General features: G+C 39.7%; 2 protein-coding genes across 2 annotated transcripts; both read right to left on the bottom strand.

Moving 5' to 3' along the window:
* Positions 1-3,722: 3,722 nt before the first annotated feature.
* LOC112137577 (GTPase IMAP family member 7) lies at positions 3,723-9,407 on the bottom strand. The gene is made up of 3 exons (XM_024259966.2): positions 9,252-9,407; positions 9,068-9,133; positions 3,723-5,466 (listed from the first exon to the last, which is right to left on the bottom strand). Exons 1-3 carry the CDS (start codon positions 9,394-9,396, stop codon positions 4,535-4,537), a joined length of 1,143 nt encoding a protein of 380 aa, XP_024115734.1. The 5' UTR covers positions 9,397-9,407; the 3' UTR covers positions 3,723-4,534.
* Positions 9,408-10,337: 930 nt separating this feature from the next.
* b3gntl1 (UDP-GlcNAc:betaGal beta-1,3-N-acetylglucosaminyltransferase-like 1) lies at positions 10,338-23,164 on the bottom strand. Its single transcript, XM_024259965.2, has 12 exons — positions 22,912-23,164; positions 22,448-22,564; positions 22,215-22,314; positions 18,856-18,920; positions 18,688-18,753; positions 18,428-18,523; positions 16,402-16,497; positions 16,164-16,288; positions 14,790-14,925; positions 13,909-13,977; positions 13,729-13,803; positions 10,338-12,274 (listed from the first exon to the last, which is right to left on the bottom strand). Exons 1-12 carry the CDS (start codon positions 22,981-22,983, stop codon positions 12,194-12,196), a joined length of 1,098 nt encoding a protein of 365 aa, XP_024115733.1. The 5' UTR covers positions 22,984-23,164; the 3' UTR covers positions 10,338-12,193.
* Between the last annotated feature and the right edge of the window lie 1,078 nt (positions 23,165-24,242).

Below are 24,242 nucleotides of genomic sequence, written 5' to 3' on the forward strand. Positions count from 1 at the left end.
AGTTAATTGGAAATGATAAATCTCTATTTCATTTATTACTGCAATTCAGCAGAGGAGGAAAAGATTTGGTCCTGACAAAAAATGAACAGGAAAGTGTTATGGAAAATTTATTTTTGATGGTTTTTATTTTATTTTACTGAACGTTGATTGAAGTTTTGAATTAAAATGCCCTTTACTTGCACTTGGGCTTTTGTTAGGCATTTTATGTTACAGCCTTTTATTGTTAAGAAAGTTTATCTCAATACAATGTTACAAAATAAAGTATTTCTGATAAAAACTATTACACACATTTTTTCCTAAAAAAGGCCACATATTAATTTGCGATTAATCGCGAGTTAACTATTGACAATGCGATTAATCGCGATTAAAAAAGTTATTCACCTCACAGCTTTAATGATCATATATATAGATTTAGTTTACTTAAAAAGCTTAATAATATCATGATATATAGGCCCTTTAACTTACAAACTTTAACAGGTTCAAAGATGGTTCCTCAATGTATTAGAGCGACATTTTTGTTTTGTTATTCTCATATGGACTCTTTCCAAAAAAAAAAAAATATCATGGAAAGGTGTAATCATTTCCATAATTCTAGTCAAAATCCAAATTTAATTGAAGAAATAGTTGATTTGGAGTATTTATTTTTGCATAAATTGGAGTTCCAAATTCACAAAAACAAGATTTCAGAATAGTAAAAGGCTATGGAGGAATCTCTATTTACTTCAGTTTTTGCCAAAAGAAAAAAATTATAAACAACAACTCTTTTTTTATATTTTGCCTGTGTTCCCATCTACAAAAAACACTAATAGTAAGAAATGTTTTTTTTGATGTTGTTGTTTCAGTATGTAGTGGATTAATCTAACTGAATGGGATTAAAGCGGAAAGTTCCAAGAGTCATCAGCTGGTAAAGACTGGATTTGGGTAGAGGAGGATAGAACAAACATTGCTCTTCAAATAGATCCAGTTATCTCAGAAGTTTTCCTGAGCTCTTTGGCGTGGATGTTTAACATGAAAAAACAGCCACTTTATTTAACGGCAGCAGTTTGAGTGTAATCGACAGCCCTATAGGGAAGTCCCAGTAGTTGTCACACCTCCAGGTGGGTGAAATTTGCTCTCTGCATTTGACCCATCCCCTGGGGGAGCTATCTGAACCACCGCAACATGTCTGTCTTTTAGTGATCACACTTGAGGTGGTTTTCTCCGTCGCCCATAGAGCAGGACCTGAGCAGAAACAGTGATCTGACAGCAGCACAAGTAGCTGGCTGCGTTTGTTTTGCCAATACCTGTAAGGGTAAGGTCACCAATCTGTTCCACAAATAGACAAAGCAGTAAAAAAAGGAATGGAGGTGTTGCATCTTTGGCATGATTAAGCAACGACTGGGAGTTAGGACAACAGCCCCCTTGTGTGATTGGTGGAGCAGAAGGTCAAGCTGAAAGTGCAGCCATGGCTGCACTTTCAGCTTGACCTTCTGCTCCACCAATCACACACAAGGCTGCATTTTCTGCCTTGTGTGTGATTGAAGGGCAGTGAAAAAAAATGACTTTTTCGACTAAATTGCTGCGGTGTTGAATTTTATATCTAACAAATGCTTTTCATGAAACAATAGTTAGAAAAAAACAACTTAAGATGACAAAATCTCAGCACAAATCAGTGTAATTCTTCAGTCAGTTCTGATTTACCACATCTGAACCTGCTGCAGTTCTTTTTTCTCACATCATCCACGCTCATCTGGACTCTAGTTTGGAACAAACACAATAATTCTGGTTCTGTTTCAAATGTTTCTGTTCACTTTCTGATTAACTTTGGCAAAGAAATAAAAAATGTAAAAATGGGGAGCTGAGTGCGACTAGTAGACTTCACTTTGATTTATTGCTCGCTGGTCAGAACTCATTTAGGACCGCAGCAGAACCAAGTGAGCGGTCGGAACTGCAAGTTTTTTTTTTTTTTTTTTTTTTTCTTTGGTCCACTTTTGCTTTAAATTATCTCCTCTACAGAGGCCCTGAAGGACAAATCACACCAACAAATTACTTAACGCAAAAACAATAAAGGTCACAACGACAAATAAAAAAAGTAATACTAACAATAATACTAAGAAAAAGTATTACATTTACAAAATTCCAGAAACCAAAACAAAATTCCTGAAAAAATAAAGATGAAACTGAATATTTCAGAAAACAACAGTATTTTCCAGAAATTACAATGAAATGATAAAAATCAAAACCCAACAAGTATGGAGAGAAAATAGAGTTTCCCCCAATATTATTCACATCTTAAGTTTAAAACAGCTGATAGGAAAAACTCTAATGACCCAGCATTTTAGTAGTACTTAAACGCATCACTCACGGATGAATCAGTGAGACGTGAAAAGAGTCTCACGATGGAATCCGTGTATAACTTAGGCTTCGTCCATAAGAGGTGATTTGTTTGTATTTTTTAAAGATTTTTGCGTGTAATTAGTTTCAAGCTGTTGTAATTTTAATTTGTGCATGTGTAAATGGTATTTTATATGTTTTTAAATGTTGTAATTTTTTAACTTATGCACAAAACCTATTGTATGAGTTACAAATCAAGAATATGTACGCACAAATTCTTACAAATCAAGAACTACATACGAACAAACCCAAAGTTATGCACAAATCTTAAATTACACACACACAAATCAAGAAAACACATGCACAAATCCTTATTTATGCACAAATCAAGAATTATGCACCCACAAATCGAGTGAGTCTATTCTCTCTCCATAAACAAGTAACCATAAAAGGTACATATGGATCAAGATCTTTGATTTTTGACGTTTTTTTTTTCCAAATGCATCTTCAATGTCCGAATATTCATAGAAGTTTTATGATTAGGGCTGTGAAAGGTAGCACATTAATATTCATTGACGCAAAATGACACCTTTACACCTCGTAAAGAAACAGTGCTTAGCTTTGCCTCGGTGGTTCAGTCTTCCATGGGATTTGTTAAAACGCTTCACTTCTCACTTATACCATGATCGCTTACAAAATAAATAAATATTCAATCAGTTTTCAGTTATTTTTTTATTACTATTTATTTTGGATTAGATCGCTTTTACACAAAAAAGTGGACTATGTGATCCGTGGTCCGGCGTGTTGTTGTGTTATGCGACACTAAGCCTCAACTGCAGCAGCAAAGGAAAGTGATACATATTTACTGACTGTCACTAGAATCAGTTCATCTTTTAAATTTTGTTTTTGTCCAGAAGATGATGCAAAGTTGTTTTTTTTTTTTAGCAGTCTACACATTGATAAAGAGCGTTTGGGCCACGTGATCGGAACTAACCGCATCTCTGTTTTCTTGGAGTAACACTGCAGACATTAAAGTCTTTAGAGCTCTGATTATCTAACTGTTGATGTGTTTTTGCAACACACATCACATTTCAGGGATAATACTTGATACATTTAAACAGTTCAGACAATAAAAATGAAGGAGAAGTTTTCCCTCTGGCCAGTTTTTTTTTTTTTTTTTTTTAAAGCCACATATCTTCATGTAAAATTTTACTATTAAAACATTTTGATTAATCATAAACAGTCACAATCTAAGTGGGATTAGTTAGATTTTTTAATGGATTGGCAGCTTTGATGAAAAATGTATGTTCTAATTGAACAGTTTTGTGTGTGATTTCATATTGTGATTATTTGCAGACAATAAGTGGTCGGCAAATACTGTAACCAAAAATTAATTAATTAATTAATTAAATTAATTCCCAGCCCTATTTATAATTAGTTCAGAGCATATCCAGTAACACTTCATATCTTTTCTGGTGTTGTGTTTCCTTATTTTAATATTTCATTTCGATTCCTGAAAATTACTTTGGTTCTTTTCTGAAGTTGTCTATTAGTTTTTAATGATTTTGTTTTGATTTCTAAAATGTATTTTTTTTTGTTTTGCATTGTAGTTGTTATTATGTTCTTTAACATGTTTTTGAGTGATTTGCTGTTGTGATTTACCCTTCAGGGCCACCATACTCCTCACAGTTACTAGTGTTTTGTTTCTTTCAGGAAACTGTTGAATAAAACTACTCAAATTATTTTTCACTTGTTGATAAATTATATTTTGTGAAAAGAAAATTGTAGGTGAAAGAGGGGGAGTCAAGAAATGTTATTTTATTTAAAAAAAGATTTTTTTTTTCTTCACTGAAGAATAACAAATGAGTTATTGTGATGTTTTCTCTTCTGTTTTTTGATGTTGCTGTTTTTTAATCATTGGACACAATTATTATATGCATTCAAAGAAATATAAATAGATTTTCTCCCAGAGGATGTTCTTCATTGTTTCCAGCTTCCTGTGGTCATGTGGTCACCAGCTGTCATCCACTTAGCTCCCATTAGAGTCTTTATTGTCTGCAGTTTTATTTTAACTTTGTCCTTTAAAATCATTGCAGTTATGAGAATAAACTAACACAAATATGTTTCTAAAAGGCAGAAATGAACAGACACTTCGTATTTTATAAGTTTTGTTTACTTCACGTCACCACAGTCTGCTGTCATGCAGGATCATTGTTTATTATCACACAGCAGCGCTCCTTTTAGCCCTGCAGTTCAGGCCTTTCCATATGGAAATGGCTGCTAAGCCACAAATGACTCCTAGAAGGAGAGCGGGAGCTCCTAAAGCCAGAGCCACGGTGGTGTCGGCCCCCACGGCAATCACCACCCCTGCAAACACCAGCACCACTGCCGCAGCCGCCGCCACTCGCACGTTCTTCCTTTTGACCTTCTTCTTCTTGTCTCTCTGCTCCTGCTCTTTTTCTCGCTCTGCATCCCACATTTTCCTCTCCTCCAGTCTCTGCGCCTCCTCCTCTTGCCTCCGCCGCTCCTCCTCCTCCCTCAGCTTCTTCTGCGCTTTCTCATACATTTCGTTGGTGTAGTGCTTCCCGCCATTGTCCTGCACCATCTCCTTGATCATGTGGATCAGCTCGGTGACCTGCACGCGATCTTCTGCATCGTTGTTGTTGAAGGAATGATATCTGCGGCCGAAGGTGATGGAGAGCCTGCGCAGCTCCTTGCACTCCTTCAGGGCGTTGTCAGCTTTGCCCTGGTCCTTGCACGTGAACAGCATGATGGTGTACATTGAGGCGTCGTCCCCAAAGTTCTCCTGGATCCATTTCACTGCATTTCTTTCCTCCTCAGTGAACCTGACCCCCAGCCTGATCACTAGCAGGAAAGCGTGAGGTCCGGGCACAGACATCTTCACACACTCCTCTATTCTGCTCTTCAGGTCTTCCTCTGTAATGCCCGTGTCAAACAGTCCCGGGGTGTCGACGACATGGATCACAGTCCCATCGACCTCCCCGCTCTGAGTTTGACAATGTTTGGTCACTGAAAGTGGGCTGGGGTCCTCTTTAAAGGCAGCTCTACCGAGAAGAGTGTTTCCTGTTGCACTCTTCCCTGATCCGGTCTTTCCCACAAGGACAATCCTCAAGCCCCCAGACAGATCCAGAGCTGTGGGAGACAGACAAGGCTGATTTCACACAAAGTTTTTCAGTTGTCTGTTTTAGTCAACAAAAGTTTATATGAGTTAATAGGGGGTCAGAGTAACTCTGTCGGGTCTACAATGGCCTGCAGAGGTCTACATGAATGGTTTGAGGTCTACAGGAACCTATGATGATCTAGTTTCCTCTGGAGAGATTCACAGAAGTCTGTGGGTAGAGATGAGTCTATGAAGGTCTACAAGAGTATGGTGTCTCGTTCAGTTTTATGGGATCTATAATAAGTTATAGGGGTCTAGACAAATCTATGGGGTTCAACAATGATCTGCACGGGTCTCAATAAAGGTTTGCAGGATTATATACAGTCTGTTTGTCTACAGTGGTCTCTCAGAATGTGAGTGTACCTTATTGGGGTCCATGGTGGTTCGCTACCACAGAGTCAAGTGCAAATCAACCAGGAAACTCAACTTAATCTTGCTCACCCTGCATACACTGTTACTGTTACAGTGAAGTAAAAGCAGGAATTCTAAAAGTTAGGTTAATGTCTGATAAAGTCTCCATTGTCAGAAACTGATGGACATTGCAGAGGTATGAACTCTAACATGTAGCGGAGGACAGTTGCTTCCATAAAGTCCATTGATTTCTGATAATGGACACCTCGAAGAGCATTATCCATAGACAATACATAGAGAACTGGACTGATCATCCCCTCCCCCCTCGCATTCCAAATAGGATGTACCCGCAGGTCCTAGAAAGCCAAAATCGCATAAACTTCTATTGAAAAGGAAAACGTTTATTATTCAGTCGTTTTGTTAGTCAGTATAACCATTCTTGCCTTGGCGTCTATTTTTAACATGTTCTTGCTAAACTCCATTTTTTTCCATTATATATTTTCTCACAAGTTATTCAAGTTACAAACTAGCTAATCAGATTCCTCAATAAGAGCATGTGGTGCTTGCTGGCCCCACCTCAAACGTTCAAAGCATTTGATTGACAGAATCTTGGATCAATCACTGCTTGCTAACGTCCTCTGGTCCCAAACTGGTAAAATCGGGCGATATCTGTGGTATGGAAAAATGGCGACTGAATTGACTTCATTTAGTTACTCAAGGTAACAAGCTTGTTTTGTCCATCTCTATTCATGTCAGTGGCATTATCTCACCCATACCATGGTCACTCACGAAATAAATACATATTAGTACTTCAAACTTGTATTTTTTTTTTTTAGCTTTTTATCATTTTTCACAACAGGTGGATTATTTGATATGCAGTGTGGTCCGTTGTCAGGGTAACAGCTACAGAGGCTGCACTGACCTTGCCCTGCTGCACCTGGTTTACCAGCGGAGGAAAGAGGTATGTATGCTAAACATCATGTTAATTGATACAGAGAATCATTTTAGAACAAGGGTGTCAAACTAATTTTGGTTCAGGGGCCACATTCAACCCGTCTGATCTCAAGTGGGCCGGACCAGGAACATAATAGCAAAATACCCAATGGTTAGCTTATTATCTGTAGCTTTGTTTTTGTTTAACTTTTTCTCATCAGGATAAAAATGCCTCAAACAACCTAGTGGCCTAATCACTTATTATTTTTAGAGCTTTTATTATTATTATCTTTTTCCGAATGACATTTTGGTAATTGTGGTGTCACACCTGATCATTTTATAGCATCTTAACAGGGAATCTAACTGCATTTTACCCTGATGTGCCACATGCTTGCAAAGAAATGCTGTTTATTTCTCTATCTCTTGTTATACCAGTTTTTCTTTTTCTTTTCTTCCCCTAGTGGCGGAATTGTGCATTGTGGTCATGTTTTTTTAATTAACTCGCCACAGGAATGGGATAGAAACTTGCTTTTTTTTTCAACATTCTTATATTTTTTTTGTCTTCATGATTGGATTGATTGAACCATCTGGCAGGCTGGATGCAGTCCATAGGCCGTATGTTTGACACCCCTGTTTTAGAGGGAAAGTTCAATTGTCCAGAAGATGAAGCAAAAATTTGTTTCAAAGAAACAAGTAGTTTTCTAGATTAATTTTATTGCAATAAATATCCAGAATTAACTCTGATAATTGAATGTGTATCAATAGACTAACAATTTATTCCATCAATTATCAATAAAGTTATTAACAAACACATATTTACTCTGCATCAAGCAAGAAGGTAAACAAGACTGAAAGACAGGCAAGATACTATTAATATTAAAGGCAACTTTGCTGTTGACTGTAAATTTGATAGATGGTGGAATGTCCATCATTGTGCCCTTTTGAAAGACAGAAATATCCTCTACTGTCTTGCTGTTGGCATAAACTACGGAATATTTCCACCTATGTTCCAAGTTTCTATTGTTCCAGTTTTCAACTGGTGCTTCGATCAGACCAATAATATTGAACATTCAGGCTATGTGACCAGAACTTCTTTTTTAGGTATTCGTTGTCACTTTTTAACAGACACTTTGCAGCCAATCAGTATTTACCCAGCCTATGGTAATGGAATGAGGTGATGAAGAAGGAGTGACGATAAAAGACAAAGCAATGTTAGTACAGAATAGTGTAGTTCAGCATGTATACAGTGAAAAAGAAGCAAAAAAAGGCATTAAGTGAGTGAACCCTAACTCAGCCCTGACCCTTCTGTTTAGACCGATTCCAATTGACTGCAGACTCCATTGATGAATAAAGTGGTATTGATTAAATTATCGTTAAAATGTACCAAAACACTTAAATTCTTTGTAAAGTTTTGCAACTGGTTGCATTTATTTTGGTGTTTTTTTTTTAATTAATTACGTTCATCAGTAATTTGTTCCGAATGCAAAAAATTCTGAATGGAACAAATTACTGATCCCAACGGCGTTTTAGACTGTGAATAACCTTTAGTGACTTAAGTTATTTTATGTACTATTTCAGAAAGGAAAACACACTAAAATTTGTACTTTTTTAAATTAAAGAACAAGACACATTGGTTAAAGTGATAAATATGTCAAACGAGTTAAGACATATTAAAGTAATATTAATATTACATGTGGCATTTAAGAAAGCGTGTATTGCAAAAACAGGCTCTTTTTAAAATAAAAAATCTTACACATTTTTAATTTTAAAACTTATTTAAACTTTAAAATTATTAATATTAAAAATATATATATATATATATTTTAACAAAATGGGGAAAAATTGTCAAGAATTCTTGGTTTAAGATAAGAATTCTAGTCTCTGTGACATTATGAGTGTTTTCCTCCCAAGACAGAAAAAGACAGACAAGACAGAAAAAAAACAATATTTCTTGAAAAAAGTGTCTTTTTAGTTTCTTAAGACTAAATTTTTGCAGTGTAGGTTATTTTGTAAACTTCATTAAACTGTTCATTCAGAAATGAACTTATAGAATATTTCCATTTCTGGTGTAGAACCACACAACCAAAGCCGCAGTAAATCTTTAGGAGTGAATCCACCAACAAACCCATAATGCTTCCTTTACATCTAAAAAAAACCTCTTGCATCATAAAAATTGCTTCAGGTTTATCGCAGTTCTAAAAAATGGTTTAGTAGAGTATGGTTACTATACTGTAGAGTAGAGACGAGCAAGGATTGAACAAGAAAATGAGTCAAAAAGAAGGCGCTTACCATCAAAGTTGTGCAGACCACACCCATCCGAGCGAAGACTCCTCTTCTTTTCTCTCAGCTGTATTTCTGATGTTAACATGAGAAGCAGGGGAAACAACCATTTGTTCATTCTGCTCATTGTCCGACTCCACATTCTCCCCCCTCTATGGTTCATGTCTCACTCCATTCTCCAGTTCAGTCTTACCTTCAGCCATTACTCTGGATCCACCTTTGTTTCTCCTTTTAACGGACCGGTGCTGTGACTTCAGTTTGTGCTGCAGCTGCTCAGGATTCACATCAGTGCTCAGGAAAACTTCTGGAAGTACAGCTATGTGCTGGGGGCTTCCCATTTCCTTGCATTGTCTTCATGATGCATGTATAACTGAGAGGGCCTGAAGGGGGAGACCCATGGGTGAGCGGCCGTCATGATCTGAGCTTGTGCAAGGCTGAAACAACATTCAAGCTGTCGGGAGTTCATCAACCTTTAGTCAACCTAAAAGAAACGATTTAATGATGCTTGTTTGTTGAAGTAAACCTCTGTATGTGTGTTTGGGGGCGTGTGAGAAAGCATCACGTCCTTCCTGTGAGGGAGATGTGTGAGGTCATACCAGGGAGCAAGTCCTGGTCAACACAACAGGAAACAACAATCACAGCCACAGGACACGCCTACTCCGTAACACAGACACTGCCTTTTTTGGAAGAAACTGAGCCGTCTTTTGTCTACCAGTACAACTGGCCCATTCTAAGTCAAAGACCCACTCCTATGAAAATTGTGTTTTTTTAACATGTTCTTGTAGATTTTTTCTGATGATGTATATATACAAAATAAATGAAAGATTAAAAGTTGAACTTCAGAGTTTTTCTTTATTATAATTTTTGTAAATCACAAAGAGAAAAAACATAAAAAGCTTCTAGGTGTGATGTAGAAGTTACAACAGCATGCTCTGCTCCATTCTGATGCATCCACTTGCAGACAAATTGATTCATGTATGTCTTTGGCTGAATAACTCCAATATTGCTTGCCATTTTTGTTGCACCGAATATGCAAGCTTGGGGTTGTGAGGGGCCGCAAGCTAGCGGGAGGCCGTGAATGATGGGAAGGGGGCGGGCTTATTCTGGGCCAACAGTCCCGCCCACATTGAATTTCTGATGTTCTACTGCCGCTCTGCAGAATCTATGTCAAAGAAAATGACATATGATTTTGTAGTTTTTGGCTAAAAACGGCAAAATCATAGCTAAAAAGACCACTGGGAAAGCTTTTACAATGGATCAAAAGATGGTCAAAGTGGGACTTTAAACCAGACAAAAAAGTAACACATGTCATCAATCATCTCAAACAAAGATGAAAAAGAAGAAAAATATTTTTAACCTGCGAGATAAGATATACCCCTATATGTGCAGCCAACTTATTGGGGTTGGAGTTTTAGGAAATGGAGTAATTCCAGGGGCACGTTTTTAAGGGCAAATTTCCCCGTAGGGCAGGGGTGTCAAACTGCAGGCCTTAAGGGCCACAGTGTCTGCATGATTTCCAGATATCCAAGCCCTACTCATGAATTACCTGGTTCGCCAGTCCAGCCATTTAGCAGAGTATGTTGGGAAACATGCAGGAATGGGGCCTTCGAGGATTGGCGTTTGACACAGGTGGTGTAGGGTCTCCCATTGCAGAGAGGTACTGAGCCAGAGCAAGTACAAGTGCCTCTCATGAAAACATGAAAAACATGCTCTGCTGCATCGCAGAAATCCCAACATGGACCCAGGCTTGTTCAGTATTGTAGGTTAGTTCTTGGTGGTTGAGTCTCTTCCAATGGCAGCCATCTGGGCCCAACCCCCAAATGCTACATGGGATCAACATTTCATAAATGGGCATACCTTTTTAGAAGGACGAAAGCACAGTCTCATTCATCTGTTCAGACAGTGATGGTGGCTCCACTGCCAAACGCCGGCGCCAACCACCAGAAGGAATGTGGGGTTCTGTGTCTTGCCCAAAGACTCTTTGACACATGAGCAAGAACTGAACCTACAATCTTCAGATCACAGGTCGACCGCTCTACCTCTACTATGGCCTAACATCTGCTGGAAGGACGCAGTGAACGTGTTTATCACTTGAACGGCACTAACTGGCCCCTTCTGCAGGGTTTGATGGAGGTTGAAAAATGAAAAATCCGTAACCCTTACTTACCCCTGTGTGTTGCTTTTGGGTTTTCCAAAGAATGTGCATGAACATTTTCTGTGAAGGGGCTTAACAAGAGGTCTTGATACAGGTTTGTCCCTTTTTTTGGCCGCAGACAGACCATATTCACCCGTAAGGGGAGTGGTGACTAAGGATCTTCCTAAGCAAACCATTTGAGATTGAAACCTGAATTTGTTCCAGATTTTTATCTCAAAGTAAGAGAGCAACTACCCACCAAATCTAAGCATTTCATTGTTACTAATCTTATTACAACGTTGGCTTTAACTTTCAAGCCTTGTTCCTGCTCCTCAACCACGTTAAACCAGACCTTTCCCTTCCAGACCTTTACACCAGCCTGTCCCTCTATAGTCTCTGGGAGGTTTTTACCCTTCATGTTCTTTGGGTGGCCTCAGGGTGCTTCTCCACTTCCACTTCCTCCTTCAAGGCCTGGTTCCTTTTTGTTTATTGAAGTTAAACAGAAACTTGTCTGACTTGTGGCCACACTGTGAGCTCAGAGAGTCTGGAGGAAGTGAAGAGCCCAGTAAAGGGGACCAACACGTGGTTTCTCCACACAGGTGTCCAGGCTTGTGGTGCATGCAGACGTGGAGGTAAGGGGGAAGAGATGTTAATGTGAGTGTACAAGTGCTCAATTTCAGGAGGCCTAGAAGAGCAATGACGGGGGTACTGAGTGATGGGAACAACTAGTTACCCAACTAACTAATCATGAGGAATTACTATTTTTAACATTATATAAAAGAGTAACTGATTTTGTAGTATTTTATTATAAAAATAAGAATCCTTCTAAAAACATAATACATATTTTCATAAGGAAAGCTGTTACTGACATGGCCTCAACACATGCACACACACACAAAAGGTCATGATATGCGAGCGGCTCTCAGGTGAAGAAATGACTTCATGACGTACAAACTGAAATGTTCATTAGCGCGAGTCCACTTCTGCCAATTCCTCATCATTCAGCTGAAGTGATAGTAATCAATTCCCTCCTTTAAGTGCAGAGAGCTGAGGTTCTCCTCCAACACACCCCCCGTCATATCCTGCAGAAGAACAATAGGGGAGCACACGATGAAGATGCTCCCTGCAGTAGGAACAAGGCCAACATTTTTGTTTGAAATTTGTTTTTTTCTTTTTACTTTAAAAGTCCTACTCTGATCATCTCTGGATCTATTTTAAAAGTGCTCTCAGTGGTCATTTAATACTGATTATGTTGTTTTTAGCCAAAAAAAAAAAAACTGTGTTGTTTTCTAGCAGCAGGAGTTCATTTGAAATTCACCTCTGAATTGTGGGTGGGACAGTTGATGCAGAGCAACCCCACCCCCCTTCCTTTCCCTGTTGCTGCTCTCTGTTTACACCACTAGCTTACAGTCCCGCCCTCCCTAAACATAACATTAGTGGTGTAACAAAAATGGTGAGCAGTATCAGAGCTACCTGAGCCAGATACCAGCTCAGATGTGTAAAACAGACATAAATAGATCTAGTCGTCTACAAGTGGATCCAGCAGAACGGAGCGGAGCAGAAAGCCCACTGTATTTTTTTACAACTTAAATACCATCTTTTTTCACATGGCATATTTTTTTATATGCTCCTGATTCATAACAACTTAAATAAAGAAATACTAAGAAATGCAATTGTGAGATTGTCTTTACATGTATCCTCCATCATGAGAAAAATGCAGCAAGAACAAGTTTTCATCAGAGTGGGTCTTTAACCAAAAATATGAGTTTTGATTTTAAAAACTGGAACATGTTTGAGAGACAAACTTTCATCTACGATACATTTTTTTTAATGTAATTATTTTTGAATACTTTTTTTTTTATTCTTTTACTTTGAATTTCATACTTTTCATCTCCAACTTGCTTCAGTTTTACACATTCTTCACAGGTTTAAGTATGACTTTTCAAACATTCTCACTCCTAACTCATCACATGTTGACATTTGGTTAAGGACGCCTCTGCATCACTTTTTGACATTTTGGGTGTCCCTAACTCAATGTTTGACGTGTTGGCTGTTCCCATAAATCACAGGTCCCTGACCTCCAGGGTGTGAACCGGAACCAGTTCAGTACTGGCACGAAGAGCGCACTGATACCCTAACCCTAAACCAGTCCAAGTCCGAGCCCAGTTTGCATCCGGTACCAGTTCCAGTCTGGTACCGGTAGGTAATGCATCCAGTGCATAATTAGGGTACCAGTACGGGCCACAAATTGTGGCACAAAGCGTCAAAAAGTGACGCATTGGGATCCTTAAACAAACGACAATATGTGACCAGTTGGGAATGAGAATGTGTCGGTCTTTTCAGTTTCAGAGCGCCCTGACCCTGTGTGGGGGATTCAGTGTCTTACTGATTTTTTTTTATTGGATGGGCAGTAATGCATGGAGCACAAAACAAACATAAAACATTTGATTTTCAGTCTTAGGCTCCACCCACTTCTAAGAAGCGCACAGCCTATATTTTTTACAGAGCTGAGGACAGATGCAATAAAAAAGCTCACCAGCTTTACGCAGATAATGAAGGGTCCACAAGCGTCTCTGAAGTCCAGAACCGGGATTCTGGGTTTGGGTATTTCCTGGAGGAACATCAGCAGCATGAAGAACAGGAGTAAACTTTGAAGTCAGGATGAGAATCAGACTATCAAAGAGAAACACTCTTCAGCCGTTGGCCACAGTCTCACCTGGGATTCCTCATATGTATAAAAGCCTCTCGTGATCTTTTTCACGTCCACGTCACAGAACGCTCTGACCTGATGCAACACAACACAATTAAGCAAAGACTCACACATTCTTCAACCCTGAAGCACAAAGTTATTGTCAACATGACAGAAAAACTATCACACAAGAGTCTGGGGTAAAGAGGTATTTGTGAAGACACACCAGATCATTACTACTCAAGAAAAACAAAACATCCTGTTAGTAGAAGGGCAGATTCTGGGCCACTAATAATTTAGTCACAACTGTCTTTATGGGTGAACACAGGCTTTCTGTGGGTGTAAAATGGGAAAAGCTTTTTTTCGTTCACCTTTTTTTCTGTGGGGATGCTCTTGGCAACAGGTTATAGCGAACATTTAAACAACACATAAGAGTTGGGGATAAGTAGGTGAGACGCAGGCATGTCGGACTGTTTCTCTTTTTTTGACCCCTCCTATCCCTACTAATGTCTAGAGTGCGACATAAGGGCAGCATCACCGTACATCATAAGTGTGGGTAACAAACACTGTCCTTACATGATACACTTAATGCACCACAATGGTACGTTCCATTTTCATGATGTGCCATCAGGTGGTTGTACGAGCCCTTTACAGGGAACTACAAGACACGGCTGCGCTCCCTTTAAGAGGCAGCCCCTCCTTTCTATGAGCCTCTACAGGCCCGGGCAACCCAAGGACACACAGCACCTGTACAGGTCAATCCCCTGTATGGGTGCATGTAACTAGGGCCTTTAGGATGAACACTAGTAATGTCTTTGCATATGAAATCTAAAAAAAAAAATGGTCCAAGCATGATGAAGCATGAATGTGGGGGTGAATTCATGTACTTGTCTTGTGAGTGGACATACTTTCTTCTGGGACGAGGGGCTCAGACTCCGGAACAGTTTGCGGCCCTGTTTACCAGCGCTCCATATGGTGAAGTGCTCCCACTGGCTGAGAACTCTCTCCTGTAGGAAGTCCAAGCGCAGCTTCCACATGGTTTCCCTGAGATCAACAATTCAAACCTTTTTCACAGACGGCATCCTTTAAAGTTTATTTAACTGTACAGTGGTCCACCACTATATGGCGGTTCCTCTTTCACACTCTCTCTGTTTCACTGAGTTTTTTCAGTGTAACTTTGCTTATTTTTTTTCTGATTGTCTTTTGACCTTCTCAATCAATGTCATCTTCTGTCCAGAAAGCTTGAACGTTGTTCTATATTGTTAAGTTTCGCTGTGTGTTTTCCTGAGTTTGTTTGTGTGTGTTGAATCTCTCTGTTTTGTTTCTAGGCTTTGTTTCCATCTATGTATATTTTTTGTGTCTATGTTTGCTTTTGTCTTTCAGTATAAATGTCTCTTTTTTTTTAAGAGTGTGTGTGTGTGTCTGTCTTTTGAGTGTGTCTCCAATTTTGCCAATGTGTGTCAATCTGTGTGTGTGTCTGTGAACATATCTATCTCTGTTTGTGTGTCTCTCAGTCAGTGTTTGCCTGCGAGTGAGACTGCCTTTCTTTTAAAGTGTCTGCATCTGTTAACATTTTTTGCTTGTGTGTGTGTATGTGTCTTCCTGTGAGTCTCAGCATGAGTGTTTGTGGGTCTGAGTGTGGGTCTTTCTATGAGTGTGACAGTGTTAGAGTGTCTTCCTGTGTGTGTCTGAGTGCAAGTACCGGTATGTGTTCGTATGTGTATGTGTCAATATGTAGATCTGTATGCGTGTCTTTGTTTAAGTGTGTGTATGTATGGGTGTGTGTGTGTGTGTGTCTGTTTGATTGTGTGTAATAGGGGTGTGTGTTGGCAAGAGTGTAGCAATAAGACACGTATCGCGATATGGATCTCATGATACGATACATATTGCAGTATATCCCGAGACTGTTACTGCCCCGAAACAATTTTTTTCCTATTTATTTTTAAAGAGTATGACTTAGAAAAAAACTCTACCTGAGAATTAATACGACTTTTATTCTAATTACATGATAAAATGAATTTTTACTATTAATCACAATATTAAGCACTGCAACTGTATCTCATATACAAGTTGTTTTTACCCAAGCAAGTTCCTGCTTCTTTTCTTTGAGTAAATTAAATATTTGTTCTTAAAGGGAAGAGTCAATATTGTCGATTTCCAAACAAAATATTTTAAATCAATATTATCACTAAATGAAATATCACGATGTATTATAGAATCGATTTTTCCCTACACCCCTAGTGTGTGTGTGTGTGTGTGTGTGTGTGTATGCCGACACTGACTCTGTCACAGAGTGGGTGGCGGCTTCCTCGTGGTATCGATAAACCAGCAGACACTCGTTGACCCTGACCAGACTTCCTCCCTGACGGAGGTGCTGATAGAAGAAGAGCAGGTCTTCTGGGACCCCCTGAAGACGTAGAGGGCCCTGATCAGATGGGTTGACCAGGCAGTAATAACACAAGACAGAAGGTGACACTCTCCCGCTGGAAAGATTTTTTTATTTCTTTGAGAAAAGTTTACCTTTCCTCCTTCGTCGAATGGTCCGACTTTCTGGAACAGTTCCCGTGAGCAGAACCAGGTTGGCATGACAACGGTGGGTCCGTGAGACGTGAAGGCCTGAAAGAGCAGAGTGGTCAGATTTGAAAATGGGTCGCCGACGTAATGCTTGTGTTCATATTAGAGCTGGGTGTCGATTATGATTTACAGAAACTATTTGATTGGATTCACTTGGATCGATTTAATTCAGATATTTTTTCGATTCTTTAATTCAATTCAATTTTGAGTTTGTACATTTATACACACTTGTTTAGAAATACATGAATAATCTACTATATGCCTGAATATATTTATATTAATATGCTACAGTTCAAATACTGTAAAATATATTAGTGAAATAATGATATAATGAGTTAATAGCATCCAGTGTTACATGGATTCTCTAAAGGAGAAGTTCTAACAAAAATGTTCAGATCATTAACATTGGAAACATTGTTCTGCTTCTCCTGGAAGGCCTTTCAGTTTGGCCACTAGGTGGCGATCGTACTGTAGCCTTACACCTTATTCTAGAAGAAGAAAGTATGAGCAAAACACTGTTTTAGACCTTAAGTGGTTACTTTAAAGTAAATAAAGATGTTCATTTAGTCAACAATGTGTGTTTAAGTCGACCGAGTGTTAGCATTAGCCGTCACAGGGGAAATTTCATTAAACGTTAGCAGCAAGCTAGGGGAATTTAGCTTTATATGCTAAATTGATTTATACTTTTATAAATCAATTATTGATTTGTTTAGCTTAAATCGATTAATCAATTTTATCAACCAGCCCACGTTCATATGGACCATAAGTCGGCCACAGACCTGTTCTAAAGACCACTCACTTTAGGGCCAGGACCAATGAGCTTAACCCTGATTTTTTGGTAGATATTCCTTTTTAGAACCACACTTTCATCGACGTGAAACTTTACATGACTATTGAAAAAACAAAATATATATATATTTTATATTAAATTAGAACCTAAAATATAACATATCAGTAAAAAGAAAGAAAACAGTTTTCAGAGTAAACAGGAATAGAAGTTATTTCTTCCACGACTGTCACATTTGCTGAATTTGCAGAGGACTGTGGCGATCGTCAAGGAGACACAATTTTGAGTAACATTTCAGAATGATTGACGCTAGAATGCTAACTACCCACCAGGTAGCACAAAAGAAAAAAAAAGACCCTGTGAATGAACATGAATGAAGAACATACAAATGAACATCCTTCGTAGCTTCAACCCAGGTCTCAGCATGTGAACTTTAAGTGTGACTCAAGTCTGAGTCTCGAGTCCAAGTCCCCACCCTGATTACCACTGAACTCTTTACCACCAGGCATTATGTTCTGTACGGAAAAACCCCCTTTCTGGTTTTTGGGTGGTCTGGACCAGATTTGGGTTATAGACAGGAGCAGCTACATCTCAAGAGGAGTGCAAGTGTGTCTTCCAGTTCCCTTGAGGCTCGTGTGGCCACCTCAATGGAGGTCATGAAAATGGAACGTATCATTCATTTATATGGCCCCAAGTAATCGGAATAAACCCCTGATCAGAATAAAAACGCATCATGTAAACACGCCATTCGGAATACTCTGGCCCGATCAGACTCATTCGGATCCAAAAAACTTTGCTTAAAACCTTCAAACTACTTCATCCCCAATCTCAAATTTCAGAGTCTAATGATGCTTTGGAAGGAACCTTGATAGCCTCTTTCCTCATGCTCACGTTCCTGCTGTAGATCTGTGTTGTTAACCTTGAATGTGAATGTCTGAGCTGAGGCTCCCAAACTAAACCTTTTTCCAGAGTTTCCTCTCTGTGATCAACACTTCAACCTATTTCCTTTGCGGATGTCTCCATGATCTGCGGTTTTAGAAACTGTTTGTTTGTGGAAACTAACTTTCCCGATGTTTGATCCTGACCAGCAGCAGCCAAACGTGACCGGACAGTCGCACACATGCATGCAGGGACCCACATGGACACGCGCACACACACTCACTAGGCTGAGCTCTCTCTGGTCACCTGAGTCTGGAGCTGATCGGGGGTCAGCGAGTTGATCCAGCGAGTGTAACGCTCCGTGGATCCCTCTGGCAGCCTGCAGATTTTGCCGCCAATCAGCTGTGATGGAGACGCACATCATCATCATCCCAACTCAAACTCACAAATCAGGAAACATCTAAATCTTTCCATACAATTACAGATACCTTCCTCCAAAACAGAGACAGATAAAAGCAGGTCAGATAGGTCACGGGGGGAAAACTTGAGCACACTTGAGAACTTACAGACTTTGGATGAAGAAGAGAGGATTCAAACTGCAGACGAACTCTTTGGGGCAGCATGATGTCATCCTGCAAGAATCAAAATGTGACTTGCAAAAAGGCCAACAAACATGCATAAAACAAAAACGGCCTCTGAATCAAATCTGATACGCTGTGGAGTGCAGCACAAACCGAATCTTGGAAGCACAAGAATTCACCGGAGCTCTGAGCCACAGCTTGGTTCTTCGAGTGTCCCACTGAAAGACACACAACACCGAGTGTGAATCTGCGTACTTGTGAGCAAGTTCTGGCCAGGAAGTTGTAGTTTAGACTAAAAACTATAATGTCTATCCTTCATGATTTAAAAAGCAATAACAGTTGTAGCATATTTTTTTTGTTTGCTTGTTTATAAGGAACTTTATTTATAAAAGATGCTGTTCACAAAAAAGCTGCTGGTAGCTGTAACCTTAAGGCTGTTAAAGGGAAACCAAACACTTAATCAACTTTGTCAAGTGGTTTGGGGGGTTTTAGAAGTGCTTTCTGTTGCCACATTTTTGATAATTAAAAATAAACTTGTTTAATTCCTGAAATTACAGTATAAAACTGTCTGGGTGCTGCCCCCTACAGTTTGAAACAAGATACTAAAATTGAATTTTGTGATTGGTCAACTGGTGTAAGTCCCAGGTCATTTCAGAAGTTTTACATCATCATGCTCTGCAGCTCCAGTATAAAAGCCCCGCCCATCTTCGATTCTGTAACGGTCGGTTGTTATCATGTTAGCTTTAGCATGGCTAATAGCTGTTTCATCTTCGGTTGTCAAAACTCTCCTGGCCAGCACAACTTTCCAGTGGAGTTTGAAGTTAGGCAACAGTGGTTTAGCTCAATTGGCTTTGAATCCAGGGAACTGTTTGGGTGATGGGATTTGCAAAACACATTTCTCCCGGGATTGTTTGCTTAATACATTAGCCTTTATTAGCTGTGATGCTAGCGACCTTTTACCACTTAGATGCGGGTCAGCTTTGGTCTGGACCATGAGCGACTCACTCAGGAGAAGGTGGAGGAGAAAAATCCTCAACCTCCACAGAAAGTTCTGTGGTGATACCACTTCATACTGAAGACACAAAGTGAGTACGTTACCTCAAGCTAACCTCACTGTCAATCACAGATCCAAACCACACCTCCCCTGTTCAGCCTACCCCTTTTTTGCATTTTTCAAATGTGGGTTGAGAGTGGAGTTGGCCTCAAACTGTCCTGTTGCGTTACCATACAGAAGGATGGATAATCTTAAGTTTAAAGTGGGCCTTCTTCTATTACAGTTGCTATTTATAGTCTGGTCTAAAAGTGTATAGACTTCGATGAACTCAATGGTTTGTTTCAGTAGGCTCAGCAAAGATGCTTAGACTTTCCTCTATTTCCTCTATTTCCAGAACTTCTAAGAGGATTCTGAGCTAAATCCAGGTTAGCTAAAGCCGTAGTCACATTCACCCTTACAGGGGTTGACCTGAATGGGTGCTGTGGGTTTTTGGGTTTTCCGTTGCCAGTGGAGGGTCATAGAGAGGAGTGAACGCATCTTAAGGAGAGCATATAGATAGAGTGTATTGGAGTCTCCTTGACTTATTCATTCATCTTCTTGGTCGCTTTGTCCCTTTCGGGGTCGCGGGGGTGCCGGAGTCTATCCCAGCTGCTGATGGGTGAAGGTTGGTTACACCCTGGACAGGTCACCAGTCTGTCTCAGGGCCTCAATCACACACGTATATACTCTCACATTCACACCTAGGGGAAATTTAGAGTCACCAATTAACCTATGAAGTATGTTTTTGGACGGTGGGAGGAAGCTGGAGAAAACCCACGCATGCACGGGGAGAACATGCAAACTCCACACAGAAAGGTCCCCATTTTGTGTTTCTGTCTTAGATCCCCCAGTGGGGATTTGAATCGGGGCCTTCTTGTGAGGCAAGAGCGCCAACGTGCAGCCTTGAAGGTCATACAGCATCATAAAAATGGAAAGCATGACTGCTATATGTGTGGTAAGTATATTGCAAAAGATCATGTACGTTACATCCACTTTTCTACTTAAAACAGATTTTCCATTTTTTGAACCACCCCAAGTCCTGTACACTGCACAAGGGGTCTGTTAGAGCTGTTTAAGTGCACTCCTTGTCTGCAGCCTGACTGTTATAAATGAGGAAATTAGACAATTAGCTTAGTGCCTGTATTACAAGCGTCCTACAAGCACTTACGGATCATGTGTGCATCCCGTGCGTGCACCGTGGCCTTCAAAGAAAGGTAGAAAAGCGCTATACAAGTGTACGCCAGTTACCATTTACCATTTGGATGAAGTCAGTCAGGAGCCTGTACTCCGTCCTCTCTAGACTGTCACCAAGCGACAGCATCACCCATACGTCATAAGTGAGTGAAACTTACATTATCCTTAAAGAAAAAAAAAACATCATTATGCACTAAACACAATTGCTTATTCCATTTCCATGATGTCTCTTGAGGTAGCCAATACGAGGCTCGAGGAAACCGCTCCTCTTTACGACCCTCCATGGGCCGGGACAACCAAAAAACCTGCATCACACGTAGAGGTCAACCCTGGTACAGGTGAATGTCACCACGGCTTAACCAGTTCAACCTTGTTCTAATGTGAGCAGCTAATAACAAGGTTGTAATTTGAGTTTGTCTGTAAGTGTATGTGTATTTGGAGAAGGAACACTTGTGCATGCTTATGTACATTTATGATGACTCAAAAACATTTCTGAAGACATAACAAGTTCCCTAGGTGTGAATGTGACTGATTGTGTGCGATTGTGGCCCCCTTATGACAGACTGCTATTCTGCCTAGGCTGTATATAGCCTTTGCTCAATAGTAGCTGGGATGAGCTCCAGCAACCCTCGACCCCAAAAGGGATTTTTTTCAAGAATTGAAAACATTCTTTTTGTAGATCTCTTTTATACAGGGACAAACTGGGAAGCACAAGATGACACCGCAATTTAAGGTTTTTAACAGGTGGACAAAATACTTTTGCACATGTACAACAATCCTTGTATCATTTGTTCATTCGTCTTTCAATTAAAATCTAAAACCATAAACAAAAACATGTTTTTTTGTTTTCTAACTTAAAATTTTAAAATCAACTGAATAGATATTAGCTACTCGCATTGCGTGTACTCATTAAACCACTAAAAAAATACAAATAAAATAAAACTTCTTCCGGGTTACTCCTGTGTCTCAGACGAAATTACAAAAATTGATTTGTTTTCTCTATTTACGATTTAATACGCAAATCATAAAACAAAAAACAAGTTATTTCTTTCAATTTTCGGTTAAATTTGAAAAACTAATGAACGATTGATACACAGATTTACAACATAGTTACTGCAAAATACTTCTTTAAAAAAAATCCATATTTAAAACAAAGGTTTCTGTACAAACATCAACAAGAGCCCCTCCTTCAAAACAAACTGTAGATGTGGCACATGCCAAACTCAGTTTTTCTCAAGAAGAACGACCTCATGTTCAGACCAAATCTCTAGCGGAGTCTCCTCACCTCCTCTGGGCTGTGCCGATTTGTGACCTGAAACCACCACAGCCACGCCCCTCGCCTCCAGCCTCTCCCTCCAGGCCTCCAAAACTGCCAGGGAGTCATCCTAGGACACATTAGTAAGTGACAAAGGCAAAAATTGGCACACACAAAAGCACTCACATTTGTAGGCTATACACACAGAGATACTTAAACATGATGAAACATAGTTTCACAAACGTGCTCATGGGTTCACACACAGTACTGGCGTCATCAAACACGGACAGCTCCATGGATCCACAGAAGTCCTGCTGGTGAATGCCCTGCAGACACTGGTCCAGCCAGCGGGAGGCATTGTAGACTGGCATGATGATGCTCTGAGGGCAGCAGGGACATAGAGACGGATCAGACAGCAAAAAAGGCCTTGTCTCTTTTTTTATTTTTGACTCCAATGAAATAAGAAGTTTTTTTCATCTGTGAGAATTCTATGGATAAACCACAGACATAGCTAAAGTGAACTGACTTAAGAGTTCAACCTTTTTATTGGAAAAAAAAAGGTTTTTGTTAATATTTGTTTACATGTTGGAAAGTTCTCACTCTGTAGTCACATTTGCTACAGATTGACGTAATTTCCGTCACTTAGATATCTGTTCTCCCCGTTGAAAATATAAAATAATTAAGTTATAAGTTAAATAGATTTATATTTATTAGACACCCCCCGCACCACGTCTACGTAGCTCCTCTGTGCTCCTCTTGCTCCACTCTGCTCCTTGCCAGCTCGTGGTTGCGCCTCCATCTGGCCCCGCCCACCGCTAAAGTGAACGTACAGCTGCCGCGAGCCTTCCTTGACTAGAGTTCATAAACGTGCTCGAGCTCTCCAGCTGCAATTCTAATCAGCTTTTCGCGCGTAAGTAACGACACTCTGCTTTTACCCTGCTGCCAAACGCTCCCATACACGTTCGACAACTTCCTCAAATAAGAAAAGGAGGACGCTGATTGGCTGCTGGAAAACACCATCAGGGACCTAATTGGTTCAGCTTTGCTGTCAATCACCAAAATGCCCGCAGCGATGGGAGCTGACGTTGCACGGACTCGTGCCGTGATTGGTCAAAACACAAAGAGGAAAAAAAAGTCAGGATCATAAATAATAATTCATTTTTTATTAACGTCTAAAATTATTATTTTTTAATTCTTTCCTTTTATTTTAATACACTGTTGCTTCACTAGAGGCGATTTAAAGGCTGCAGTGAAGCTGCATGGGTGATAGATTACAAAAGAGCAAAACAATTACTTTGACAAAGGAAAAAGAAACAAATCTTTAATTCAGTAATGATTAAGTTCATTAAATAAGATTAGATTATTTGCTTTATTTCCTTCATATTTGTAAAAAGGTTTCTCTTTTAGATTCACCTGGTTCATAATTTTTTTTCGAGTCCACTTTTTTCTGCATATATGTTTTTTTCATTGTTATGTCTAAATATCTGATCAATGGTATTATGTTTAACCACATTCAAACAGGTTAAACATACTGTTAAGGATTCCTGTAGGTGAAGCTGGTTTATGAAAAACGATGATTCAAGTCAACACGATAGAATCAACAAGTCAACGATGACAGAAACAAATCCAAACCAGTCGATTGGCATGGTTGATCAAGAGTAAATTTTATTTGGTTGGTCATAGCTGTTTTGAGACATTTTAGTGTGGTATTTTAGATAATGTAGCCACTAGGGGGCCCAAGCCAGGGTCTCATTGTGCCGGTCCCAAGCCCGGATAAATACAGAGGGTTGTGTCACGAAGGGCATCCGACGTAAAATCTTTGCCAAGTCAAATATTCGAATCAGACCTATGACATTCATACCGGATCGGTCGAGGCCCGGGTTAACAACGACCGCCATCGGTGCTGTTCACCGACAGGGTGCTGGTGGAAATTGGATTACTGTTGGTGGAAGAAGGAGAGGAGGAAGGCAGGTTCGTAGGAAGAGAGAGAAGAGGAAAGTCACGAGTGTTGGACTGAGAGTTGGGACTTTGAATGTTGGAACTATGACAGGAAAGGGT

This window comes from Oryzias melastigma, linkage group LG1 (assembly GCF_002922805.2).
Source record: "Oryzias melastigma strain HK-1 linkage group LG1, ASM292280v2, whole genome shotgun sequence".
Lineage (NCBI taxonomy): Eukaryota > Metazoa > Chordata > Actinopteri > Beloniformes > Adrianichthyidae > Oryzias > Oryzias melastigma.

What these genes read in the sequence shown, in the direction of transcription:
- LOC112137577 (XM_024259966.2), bottom strand. Translation starts at nt 9,396, where the DNA reads ATGGGAAGCCCCCAGCACATAGCTGTACTTCCAGAAGTTTTCCTGAGC. An exon ending in ATCCAGAGTAATGGCTGAAG is followed by an intron (nt 9,134 to 9,251) that starts GTAAGACTGAAC and finishes TGTTAACATCAG; the next exon opens with AAATACAGCTGAGAGAAAAG. An exon ending in TGGTCTGCACAACTTTGATG is followed by an intron (nt 5,467 to 9,067) that starts GTAAGCGCCTTC and finishes TGTCTCCCACAG; the next exon opens with CTCTGGATCTGTCTGGGGGC.
- b3gntl1 (XM_024259965.2), bottom strand. Translation starts at nt 22,983, where the DNA reads ATGGAGGCGCAACCACGAGCTGGCAAGGAGCAGAGTGGAGCAAGAGGA. An exon ending in TCTTGTGCTTCCAAGATTCG is followed by an intron (nt 18,754 to 18,855) that starts GTTTGTGCTGCA and finishes TGATTCTTGCAG; the next exon opens with GATGACATCATGCTGCCCCA. An exon ending in GCCCCTCGTCCCAGAAGAAA is followed by an intron (nt 13,978 to 14,789) that starts GTATGTCCACTC and finishes GTGTTGCATCAG; the next exon opens with GTCAGAGCGTTCTGTGACGT.